Source organism: Myripristis murdjan, chromosome 9 (genome assembly GCF_902150065.1).
Source record: "Myripristis murdjan chromosome 9, fMyrMur1.1, whole genome shotgun sequence".
NCBI lineage: Eukaryota > Metazoa > Chordata > Actinopteri > Holocentriformes > Holocentridae > Myripristis > Myripristis murdjan.
This window is the reverse complement of record NC_043988.1, coordinates 31,173,737-31,186,285: the sequence shown is the minus strand read 5'-3', so window position 1 is coordinate 31,186,285 and position 12,549 is coordinate 31,173,737. Positions and strand designations below refer to the sequence as shown.

Sequence of the window (12,549 nt, the reverse complement as noted above, 5' to 3'; positions counted from 1 at the left end):
CATGTTTTCAATGTAAAAGACAGCGACAGCTCATTTGAGTGTATTGTCCCTTTTTCTAATATGTGACCAAACACCATTCAGGTGCATTTGACATTACATGAGATCTATAGGACACTGGGAAAAAAAATCAATGAAATGCACTTTTTTTATCTTTCAGGATCAATAATTTAGCATTAAAATAATGATGACGATGATGATGATGATAATAATAATAATAATATTGAGAATTTATTGTGTAATAAACATTTTAGCCATGAACTAAACTGAGCTCAGAGTTCCACGTATTTATTTTCCAGTTTTCTGCGGTCTCGTTTCAGCCAGCAAGAGATGCCACTTGTACTGCCAGTCGAAGGAGACGGGGGACGTGGCGTACATGAAGCAGCTGGTGCATGATGGGACACGCTGCTCGTACAAGGACGCCTATAGCATCTGCGTGCGCGGAGAGTGTGTGGTAAGGACTCGACATCAGCTACTGTCAAAATCCATCGGCGGCAAGTGTTGAAGCGCTTCATTACTCAGGATCACGTCGCGTGACTTCAGCAAACTGTGTGCTTTTCAGAGAGGACACTGGTGGGGAAAAAAAAATCCAACATGGGCATAAAACCATGAGAGCTTTGCTAAAGTCGGGGTGCACTCAAAATCTCAGAGTTGCTGTGGCAGGGACTCCAAGAGAGACACAAGCTCGTGAACAAATCTCAGTGAACAAGTCTTGTGTGTGAGTGAAAGTGTGTGTGTAACGTTGCTGAAGACTCCCGCCAGGGAAGTCCTGTTATGCTGCTACAGCCGTAATCACCAGGATTGTTTTTAGACCCCATATCTTCATTCACCGGTAGTCAAGGTAACCCCAGACAGGCACACGGGCATGCATGCATCAGTGTTATTCATAATTTACCCCTTTCAGATTACCTGAAGAGACGTCCCTAGAATATTCCTATAATATTCCTGTAATATTTGTCAGACAGATTCAAAAGGAGTCTAGTTGTAGTCTTGCAGATAGTGACCCTGCAAGATCCCCAGTCTTTGCAAAATCTTCTAACCTGTGACTAAAATAGTCTTTTCAGAGCCTTCCGCTGCATGGCAGGCATTAGATGTGCCTGGGGAGTCCAGCTTTCTCTGGACAAAGGACTCTGATAAAGGAAAACTGGCCTTGATTTCTTCAACAACAGCCACTCACTAGTGGGTTTATCTTTACAAATGCATTTTATGCAGCTGCTCCTTTGTTCAAGCCCACAGAACTTTATTTTAAATTTGAGATAAGAGACGAAGGTTTCCACAGATATCAACCATGTCATGTTGAACTTGAAGGGAATATGTATAAAACGATGCACAGTTCATCTGCACTTCTTTTAATGTATATTTCAGTCATTACAAGCTCAGAAACCAGATACAGAATAATAAAGTTAAGGTTGCACATCCAAAAAATACCAGAGTATGGCAGAGGACTAAGTTACTGCTTCATTTTATTGGCTAACTATAAAATAATGATGATACATTTCGACCTATAAAGCCTTTTTTTCAGAGTGACTGACTTCAACATACAGCATATGAGATATATTTTTGAAGGTTTGAAGATACTTGGGGAGTAACTTATGGGAGACATCTGAGTTCAGAAGGTTAAGTTTCAATTCATCACTTGCTTTTTGCTGAGATTTCCCACCAGTGACCCTGGAAATCAATGTGGGCACAGAGTGTGAATCTAAAGCGTCTCAGTTAAGGCTTGGGAAGCTCCTTCCTGTTGCTGAGACTGACAAGTCAGGTGGATTTCTGCAACTTAAGAGTTCACTAAAAATGGAATACAGTGGTCCCTCGTTTATCACGGGAGTTACGTTCTAAAAATAACCCGCAATAGGCGAAATCCGCGAAGTAGTCAGCTTTATTTTTTACAATTATTCTAGATGTTTTAAGGCTGTAAAACCCCTCACTACACACTTTATACACTTTTCTCAGACAGGCATTAACATTTTCTCACTTTTCTCTCTTGTTTAAACACTCTCAAAGTTCAAACCTTTGTAGAAAAATAAGTCCAGTATTATAGAATGAACGCATTCTGTACTGTACAGGAGATTGATTGACAATGGTCTACAGTCCCTTAGCCAATCAGGACACAGAAACAATGCGCTGTAATAAAAAAAAAAAAAAGCATGCAAAATTGCACTAAAAAAAATCTGCGAGGCCGCGAAAGGTGAACCGCGTCATAGCGAGGGACAACTGTATACACCGCGGCTAATCGTGGCTTCAAACAGCAGTATTTGAAAAACGTAACATTATTGTGCATGAAGCTATTATTGGAATCAATAACATGATTTTTTTTTCTCAATACTGATACTGATATATTACAATATCACTCATGTAGGTAAAATCTTATGTTAAATAATCAAATTACTATTACAAATTACCATTTTCGTCAGTTTCAGTTTCAGTTTAGACACGAGAATTATGTCACAGCATCCCCAAATTACCTTATCATGCTAATGTGATTCTACTGAAAGATGATAAATGATAGTGAATTATCACCCGGATCTGTTTGTGTGAGGAGCAGCATCGCCCACAGGCTGCTAAACCTGCCGCCTCCACAAGAGAAAAATATCTTCAGGTTTTAGAGTGAAATTAGTTAGGCTGTCTGCATGTTAGGGCTGGGCGATGAATTAATCAAGTTTTATTTTCAGTGATGATTTTACAAAAACAAGATAATCAAGATAAAACTGTTATTGTGCCGCATTCTGTCTCACGGTGTTGCTCTCAGTTTGTCTTGTGTCGTAAATCCAGCGCACCCCTCTCATTCAGGCTGTGGCATGTCTATATTTAAAGTTCAAGGAAATCTACTGCTAAAAAGACAAGTTTTTTCAAGTTTAATAAATGCACGATGTGTCCAAAGTCAGTGAATAACCGTGTTAAACAGTCATGAGCTCCAAAATAATCATGATCCTGGTGATTTTATGCCGTAAGCGAGCAGCCCTCCTGCACGGCTGACCGAGGACATGTCGTCTGACTTTCCCGCTCACGCCGCAGCTTAAATGTGACCTGATCTTCAATTTACAGAGACAGTCTGCTCACAGAAGATAACGGCCAGTCAGCGTTTGTAGTCCAACAGCTGAAACATCCGGGGTCGACTTTCCATGCAGATCGCACAAATTCCCCTCAGCAGGAGAGGCATGTCAGCTCACAGCTCCCAGTCTGAGTCTGTCTCTTTTTTTTTTTTTTTTTTTCTTTGGTTTGCAGAAAGTTGGCTGTGATAAAGAAATCGGCTCCAACAAAGTGGAAGACAAATGTGGAGTTTGTGGCGGCGACAACTCCCACTGCCGCACCGTTAAAGGGACGTTCACCCGCACGCCAAAGAAAGCCGGTAAGGCGCCGACACCGAGCCGACTGTCCTGTAAAACCTTTAGAAACAAGCTCTCACTCAAATATTCTCTTTACATAATGTCAGTTTTTAAGTAACCTGTCAATTTATAATTAGTCTCACTAAAGGTGTACGGGTCTTATTGATCAATCAGTTCCTCCTAAGTTATTTGTGATTGCCAATGTGTAGTATAATTGATTTTTTAGTGCACTTGTTAAGCTAACACTGTTTTTTTTTTCTCAGCTCCTAACTGAAACTCAAACAAATCCTCATTTTCAGATATCTGCATTAATACATAAATATAAATTCCCATCGTAAGGTCCTGTTTCAGACTGTGCAGCGTTTTCTCTGCCTCAAATCCTCGATTTGTCTCGTCAGAGTTTTGCTTTTGCAACAAAATCGTGGCCGAAGACATGAGCTGCAACGTGGTCTTGAACCGCGTCTCTCCATTGGAAATAATGGCATTTTTGCAGAAAATGCTATGCAGTCTGAATGCCCCCCTACAACCTCTGTAACGTAGCTGCACTCTTGGTCCATTTTTGCCTTTTATTTCACGTGTTCACGCCAGTCAGCGACACAAACCTGAAATGTGTCGCTGGACTTTTTGGCTTTAGGTTTTGGAGACTGGCAGGTCACTAGTTAGGAGAAAGTAAATGTGTTACGTCTGTTAAATGTGTTGATAAATGTGGGTTAAAAAATGAATTGGCTAGAGTTTAAAAAGACAAGCACATTATTAGCTTGATTAACTTCCATAAAACTTTTCATTGGCGTCTTTTAAATTATAAAAAGTGCAGTGTGTAGGATATTTGTCTTTGGTGAGTTTACGTCTCACTGTCCTACGCACGAGATTGCTAGATTACAAGACAAAAAAGAAAAAGAAAAAAAAACCGACAGTACAGTTAAAATCTAAAAAGTACAAAGTCTCATTTCTAAAGGAGCTGCTGTAATGACAGCTGAAGTGGACCAAGAAAAGATTTCCCAGTACAGGAGCAGACTCTCTGACTGCCAGTAGAACTGAGGTCATTTTCTTTTGTTCCTGTTTCTCAGCTTCCAGGATAATGAATCTCATTCTGTGGAAAAAAAAGTGCGAAGAGCCTTGAATATTGCCAATGCAGATTCAAGTGTCAGCCCGACGTGGCCCGTTCTAATTGAATAACACTTTTTCAAACACCGCACTTCAGATTTATGTGGTAAACCACTAAGGAGGAAGCCCTCTGAGGTGCCGTTTGGACAAAATAAGGAGTCTAACCCCCTGTGATTTCCTAAAATGACAGAGCTGGTAGGGGATCAGTGGACAGGCACTTGACTCAGGGAAAAAAAAAAAAAGTATTTCAGTGAAAAGGCAGTTATGATAGTAACTCCAGACACACTTTAATGCAAACTTCTGCTCTTTGTTCACAGTTTGGAAGTTAGTTTGCTTCTGCATTACAAATTTGCATATCCTTTGTTTATATTCCAGCCAATAAGTGAAGGAGAGTGCAAAGAGACGCAAGTGGAGCTCCAGAAATGTGCACCAGTTTTCTGAGAGCTGTCACTCCGCACACCTGGCTTCATTTGGATTAACACCCTTAGCATAATTAGCAGAGGATTAATTCATCACCTCCCATTGTCTGGCCTCACCTCCGTGCACAGAACTAATTTTCAGCCCGTTCCCAGTCAGCCACACACCTACACACCCTCAAGTGTTTTGTTGATGTTGTTTTAAATCGTATTAGTGAGTTCGATTTGGGTTTTAACTTTATTAACTTCTCCCGTTCAAGCTGCCTCAATAGAGTTATTATCTCCGCCATACAGGCCACATTCAGCTGACCGGGCCCTTCACCCTGTCGGCGGGGTGAAGAGATTCAGTCACACACACACACACACACACACACTCAAACCCAACTACACTAAACAAGACATGCACCACTGACAAATTTGTTTCACCAGCCAGTCAAAAACTCATCAAACATACTATATCAAGCTGAATCCTTTGGTTTTTTTTTGTGTGTGTGTGTGTGTGTGTGTGTGTGTGTGTGTGTGTGTGTTGTTGTTGTTGTTGGTTTAAATAAGGGTGTATTTCTTTTTTGGCCAATGTGTCTCAACATTAACTGTCAGCATGAACGGATACGTGAGAATAACTGAAGGAATGAAGAATGCATTTAATTAAAACTGGCAACGATTTCATGGTGCCTTCTGAAACCCTTTATGACGCCGGTATGAATGAATAATGCATGAGCCTAATTTTTATTGAAATGTGTTTTAAGCTCGAGTGCGTCAGAATAAAAAAAAAAAAAAAAAAAAAAAAAAAAGACCGAGCCATATGTATTTCCACTATGGAGGTTTTGAGAGGGATGCATGAAGGCTTCATCAAACCGTCGCAGGATCCACTTGATTTGAATGTGCGATTGAGCCTCTGTTGTAACATCTCCCTCTCACTTTCTGTCTGTAACAGTAACCACTCACCTTTTTTAACAGGGAAACAGTTAAGCAAGAGATGCCAAAAAGAAAACCCTGTGTTGGAAAACACAATATGCAAGTATCCAGTGTTACTGAAATCCCTCCCGGCCTCCTCTGTAGTGTTTTCTGTTGCTCTGACTGCTTGTAGTGCCTAGAGGACTAGCAGATGGATGACTAACACCGCAGAGACACGAGTGACGTACGCCGCTCTTTGTGCCGCTGTTCCCTCATCTGGTTAATTGTCCGAGGCGAATCGGCCCCAACACAACTGTCACTGGTTCATTACACAATCAATTAACGCGTGTTTGTGATGCACGTCGCTGATAGTTGTGACTGAATGTGGAAAAAAAGAAAAGAAAAAAAAAAAAAAAAAACGGCCTCTGGAGCAGTTGCACCATCAAAACTAACAAAGTGTCAGACCTGCAGGCCTTTGGAGAGCAATCTGGGATATCAGCCTGCCTGTTTTGTCACTGATTGATAGATCGAAATGTAAGCTCACATGCTGACACTTTCATCATGTCACTTTTTGTTTTTCACACCCAGATTGTGTGCAATGTTCTCCTCCAATTTATATATATACAGCGGTGGAAAAAAGTTTTCGGACTTCCCATTTGTGAAATATTGCATTAAGAATCACTCTCAGGACTTCAAGTGCAATTTCTTTTAGTACAGTCACAGCCCATTGGTTCCATAAAAATACATAAAAATGTTTGAGTATTGGGTCATTTTGGTACCAGTGATGAAGGTCGTTCTTTTTATTAAAAGACACAATTTTTGTTGCCAAGCTTGGTGTCTATATAAAGCCAGCACATTTGAAAGTTCTTCAGACACAAAAATGGCTAAAACAAGGAACCTAACGCAGGAAACACGCCTGAAGATAAAGATTCAACTGTCAAGAATTTAGTTTTGTTAGTTTTTCTTGTAAACAATAAACAAAAAAAATATAATTAGTATTTGTTTGTATCTGTCTAATGCAGCCACACCTTTTGAAACACAAACAAGATTTTTCCACAAATATTTCATGATAACATTTGAGATTGTGAGATTGTGTAAAATTTTAAGGGTGTCTGATAACTTTTTTCCACCACTGTATAAAAAAAAATTCTTCCTCTTTGAAGCGCCATCAAATTGTAATTTCCACTGTGGGCGGCTGCTGGCGACGAGAACGATCGCCATCAGTGGATGTTCTCCCAGAGGCGAGGCTGTGTTTGTGCCATTTTTCCGGGAGTCAGACATGCTTATTTATTTTTGTGATACAGAGTGAGGACGCTCCACGCGCTCACCTGTTGTAACCTCATGTGAACTCAGTGACAGAGCGCCAGTTGCATTCATAATCGCCTCAGCGACTCCAAAGCTCCCACAACAGGTGGGGCCCGAGCGGTGTGGCGCCTGCCTGTCACACCTAATGGAGCCTAATTACAGCGCTGCGACTTTCTTGCTGCAAAGTCTTGATGATTGGCAAGTGCCGCTCTGCCAACAGAAGTAGTTTGCTTCCTTGTCTGATGCAAAATGTTCTGGTCCCTGCTATGCTCATTAAATAGGCCTCTAGGTAACGCCGGCGCAGAGTTTGGCGAGAGAGGAGAGCGCCGCAAAAACTAACTTCACTCATTCGTTCCGTTTCTTAAGGGAAGACCAGAGGAGCCTTCTTCTTGCCCAAAGGAGCTCGAAATGTGTATTTGAACGAAACGGAAGACTCTAGAAATGTACTTGGTGAGTCGCTGTTGGTTTGCAAGCGGTGGACATCGCTGGAGGAAGGACACTTTGCTGCTCTATAGTCTGAAAAGCCCCCGTTTGCCGTGCCGCATTGAAATATAGCTGACGATTCTCTCATTCACATCCAGCGTGCGCTGAATCACCGTGAACGCAAAGGACACCAAAGCAGATCAAATTCGAGCAACGTCCTGTCCCGAGTTCATGAGTAATGAACGTGCACATGAGTCATTTCCCTTCATTACACGACGGCTGGATGTGAATGAAGAACCCACACAGTGTGTTTCAATCAAACTGTCTCCGGCAGGCGGGAAGGGAAGCTGATGTAGTAATGTAGTGCTTTTTTTTTTTTTTTTTTTTTTTAATTCAAAATACCATCTCTGTAGAGCAAAGTGGGAAAAAAACAACTTCTGGAACACGTGCGATGTCCACCCCTGCAAACGACGGGTAGATAGAGATGTCTGTGTCTGCTCACTAACCTCTCCCTGTGTTGTCTTCTCCTAACCTCGTTCACTTCTGCTGCCGCCGCCGCTGCAAACGTGCAAAGGTTACCTTAAGATGTTTCTCATTCCCCCTGGAGCTAGACATGTGGTCATCCAAGAACATGAGGCCTCCCCTCAAATTCTTGGTAAGTGTTCGACTCGTTACTTGGTTACGCTCACACACGAACACAAACACAGGCTGACGCGGCACACGTGCGTGGAGGCCTCGCGGCGCCTCCTCGCCGTCCTCCTCATCATTTCCAGGCGGATCAACGGGCGCACATCGCAATTTGCTTCATGCACTTTGCATAATTTATTGCTTGTCGGCCACCAGGATAAGGCCGGGCTGAAAAATTAGTCTCCTTATTTTGCACATTCATTATTAGGATCTGGATTAGAATCAGCAGAATCCCGAGTTCTCTCTCTGCAGCAAATAATGGGAAAACTTTTTTTCAACTGTGTTTTTTATTGACTGTGTTGAGGTGAATTTACGGCACCAGTCAGGCAGATTCAGGAGGGAATCAGCATTATTTGTGGCCAAAATCACGAAAACATGAAATATGGTCAGTGTGCACTATCCTCATAGCCGCAGTAAACATAAATGCTGGTTCTTTGGGTCGACAAACATCATGCAAAAAGGTGTTTACGTCTAAACACATACACCTGCCTGATCAGTTTACGAGCAAACGTACAGTCGCAAGGTGAAAGTGTCCAAAAACACAACAAAAATAAACAGTATTTTCTCAACCCCATGTAAGAAAGTAAAAAAACAGTATCTCCACTCTGAGCGCAGCAGGCGGAGGCGCTGGCGGGATGAATGAGGTGGCTAATCTGTTTGTTGTTGCTTGTGCGAGCCGGTGCAAACGGCCCGAGGAAAACGTGATTTATTCAGCATCCGCGGGGTGAAAAGGGTCAGCAATGATCTTCTCAGCTAGAGGCGGCGTGTTTGTCCAAGTGAGATTTGCATTTACATTTTGGCTGTTTATCTGACTCCCCGTTTCTGCACAAATAGCAACATCACAACCAGCCGGTGATGCGGGGGGCAGGGGTGACAGCCGCGGTGCCCTATCAATATTCCTGTGACCCTGAAGTGTTTATACAAGAGCGAAGTTACGCCGTGATACCACGAGATAAAGTACCTGCTGATTCAGAGAGGTTTTTGTCGATAGTTTACTACCAGACTGAGAGCTTTCCCCCCTCCCGCCTCGCTAAACCTCTCTGCTCTCCCAAAACAGATGTATTTGGTGGTTTTGGACAGGGAACTTATCAGTGAGATAAAAGCCGAAGCTACTCCAGTTCTGGGAAGTGGCTCCATAACTCTGCTCCCTCCCTTTATTTCAGCCTAACATCCCCGCGGCTGCCAGGAATGTTACCGACTAAAACATCCAAGTGTTGAGTGCATGCAGGGTCTCTGCCAGTTCAAATACAAGTGGAAAATGGATATGTGAAGCATCAGGTCTGGCAAGTCAGATGGAAGCACAAAATGGAGTGAAAAATGCAGGAGTGTAAAAACATATACAGTATGACCTCGCCCTGATACATGCAATTAAAATGATGTAAATTACAGCATGCATTCTGAGCTCTATAACGCAGGTCAAGTTCACCTGTTTAATAAGCAGCTAATAATAATAATAAAGAGGTTACAGAGGGGAAAGAAAAAGTGCAGAATATGTTCTTCCCGGGAGGAATAATTAAAATAAATCAAAAGCATTATTGTGAAAGCAGCCAAGGAGATTTTTCTGAAGGGGGAGTTTGGTTCAGCTCAGCACAGGTACGGCATAAAATGTGGATGTAAAAAGCCCACATGACAGTCAGTCAGATTAGAGTCTGGCATCACTGGTTTATGGATTTGTGAGAAAGTGATCAAGTGCTCAATTCTGCAAAATGACACACACACATGGCATTGTCATGTCATGTTGGTGGTGGGAAGAGAGGTGGTTGAGCAGCTGGCTTACATTATTTTATGTTTTCAAATGACCGCAATGATCTAGCCACGTTCTTCCTACCTTGGCGCGCTAATCTAGACTAATCTGGCTAATTCCAAAAGACCAGCAATGCAAAATGTCAATTTGTGCAAATGCCAATAAAAGAATCCGCCAACTAACGTGCCCCGGCATGCACGTTAATTTTTAAATCTCTGGCAAGAAGACACGATTGCTTGATGAGACATAATCGAAAAAAAAAAAAACTGTTGTTGATCACTTGCAGCACCTACCGGCCAGTTAAATCCTTTTAAAAGTTAGTATTCAGTTGTGATGTAAAACTGGTTTTGAATCAAAATTCCTTGATCACACAGTCACAACTCTGCTCAAAAAAAAAAAACAAAAAAAAAAAAAACATGCTGACAGGCCCGGTAGTATGTGAGATTAGCTGCAGACAGATGCACACGACTAAATGCATGATCCCCTTATAGGATTTCCATACTAGTAAAGTTCCCCCTCCAAGACCATATTAGTGCACTTGCTGCCTTTGCTGGTTCAGTTCAGTCGGTGAAACAGTTTCTCGAAGCGTTTCGTCCCACCTGCTCCGTTTACTTCTTCAACCTGTGGAGGTTTTCTGTTCCGCTCGGTGCGCATGAATGGAGCCACCTGTAGCTTCTCACAAGCTTAAAGTGCTCACAGAGACGCCTTTTAGCAGGATAGTTTTCTGCATCAGTGCGTTGTTGAGAATCATCCGTCTTTAAAACAAATAGGAAAAAACAAAACTGCTCTTCATGTCAAAAAAAAAAAAAAAAAAAAAAAATCTAAACAGCTCCTGTTCTCCAAGCGTCATATGATACAGAAATATTCCTACCCTGAGGCATCTATATTATTTTCATTTTTCACTCTTATGCTAAAACTGGAAGGGGAGCTGATGTCTTCCAATGCGTCAGAGCCAAGGGCCGGCTGTCATCTTATTTGTTAATGAATAATATTGAGTTTATTCCTACGTCCACCATATGATTGCAATCAGCCTCCATTTCACTTGTGCATAAATCAAATTTAGGCCCAATATGATACCTTTCAAACCTTGTTATAAGGGTTTGAGTCTTCCTGATTAGGATGAAATCAAGCCTCCCGAGGCTCAGAATAATTGCTTATTGCCCCCAGTTTGCTCCCACCAACCTCACAGGCTCCTCTCAGTAGACACTGACAGGCAGGAGGAGTTTTTTCTTTCTCAATTCGCAATCAATAAACGGCTCTCAATCGCAAACAATCAAGTTTTTCCAACTCAATCAGTTTTAATCTAATTCCAGGTTGGAGGGAGCTCCAGGCCCTTTCTGACATGTACAGGAGTGCCACTGATTTTGATTACAGATTTCATACCTCCAAGTGCCGATGATGATGACTCTGTTTCACACCAAGCCTGCAACCTGCACACTTCTCTGCTCTTGCCTGTAGAACAAGCTCCACATGAGCCTTTTGTTAGATTTTTAAACGTGCTATATAAATAAAATACATTTTTTAACACTGAAAACACACTGACAGATTTATAACCTTACATATTGTGTCTTCTGAGTGGAAAAAAAGGGACGTAATCATTCCCTCTGGATGATTTAAATCCTTTAAAGATATATTTATTTTGATTTTTACATTGTGTATCTTAATTGAAGCCTTTGTTGTACACTATAAAGGTCAATCTGTACTAGTCAGCTGGTGTTGAACTCGAGTTAAAACATCTCTGCTCTCAGCCTCAGTAGATTTTCCAACACTACTTTCTGTAACAAATTAGAGTGATTTTTTTTTCTTCAGTCTCATGCAATAAAATACAGGCTATAATAACTTCCACCCTCAATTTATGCCTTGTTGGCCTCATGTTAGACCCACGAAATCCATTGACCCCCGGTTGCACAAGTGTAACCGGAGCTGCAAAGGCTTTTAAATAAAACATTTTCCGAAATAGGCTTGAAACTCCCTGTGCAGTTCTTTGAGGCAGCGAGCAGTCCATACACGGTAACACAAGAATAAGAGTGCAGTTATGTGTCATGCAGGTGACCCGCCGTGCCCTAATAATGCAGGTAAATTGGATTCTCTGATTCCCACATGCGCCTCAGCCACAGAATATCATTATTTGCTCTGAGAGAGAACTTCGGCTCAGGAGAGAGTTTGTTATGAAACGTTAAAAAAGACCGGTTGGGGTCAACGTGAACACCCACATCACGTCTCACCACCGTGAAGATGTTGCAGTATCTTCATTTCATTAAACAGGAGCAGTCCAGAAAGCTATGGCTGTGATTAAAAATATGTATTAGGTGTGCATCAACACAGCAGTAGTGTTTACCTAGTGTTTTATGTTAAATTATGAAATAGCATATGAGAAAGAGAGCAGTGCTTCTCTGTTATCATGAAGCTGAAAGGCCCATTAAATAGTCTGAGTGTTAGTAGTTAAGAGGACGATGGCTTTGTGCTTCAGGACCATGCCAGCTGAAGAACTTTGTACCATCTGTATGATGTGACTACTTTTATTTTGACGAAACCCTGCAGCTCAAGAAGGAAAAGAGAAAATCCCCCACTGACAAAAGTCAACCAGCGTTTCAACTGCAAAAACTGCCTTTGTGAAGGTGAAAAGCCACATGAAAGCATTCTGGCAAACCTAAAT

At 41.8% G+C, this 12,549-nt stretch overlaps 1 protein-coding gene across 1 annotated transcript in view; it reads left to right on the top strand.

Moving 5' to 3' along the window:
* Positions 1–12,549, top strand: part of adamts3 (ADAM metallopeptidase with thrombospondin type 1 motif, 3) — a 170,495-nt gene that overhangs the window by 139,436 nt on the left and 18,510 nt on the right. The window contains exons 13-15 of the mRNA XM_030059711.1: positions 318–451; positions 3,220–3,343; positions 8,037–8,117. Coding sequence (XP_029915571.1) covers positions 318–451; positions 3,220–3,343; positions 8,037–8,117 — 339 coding nt within the window. The remainder of the gene's footprint in view (positions 1–317; positions 452–3,219; positions 3,344–8,036; positions 8,118–12,549) is intronic.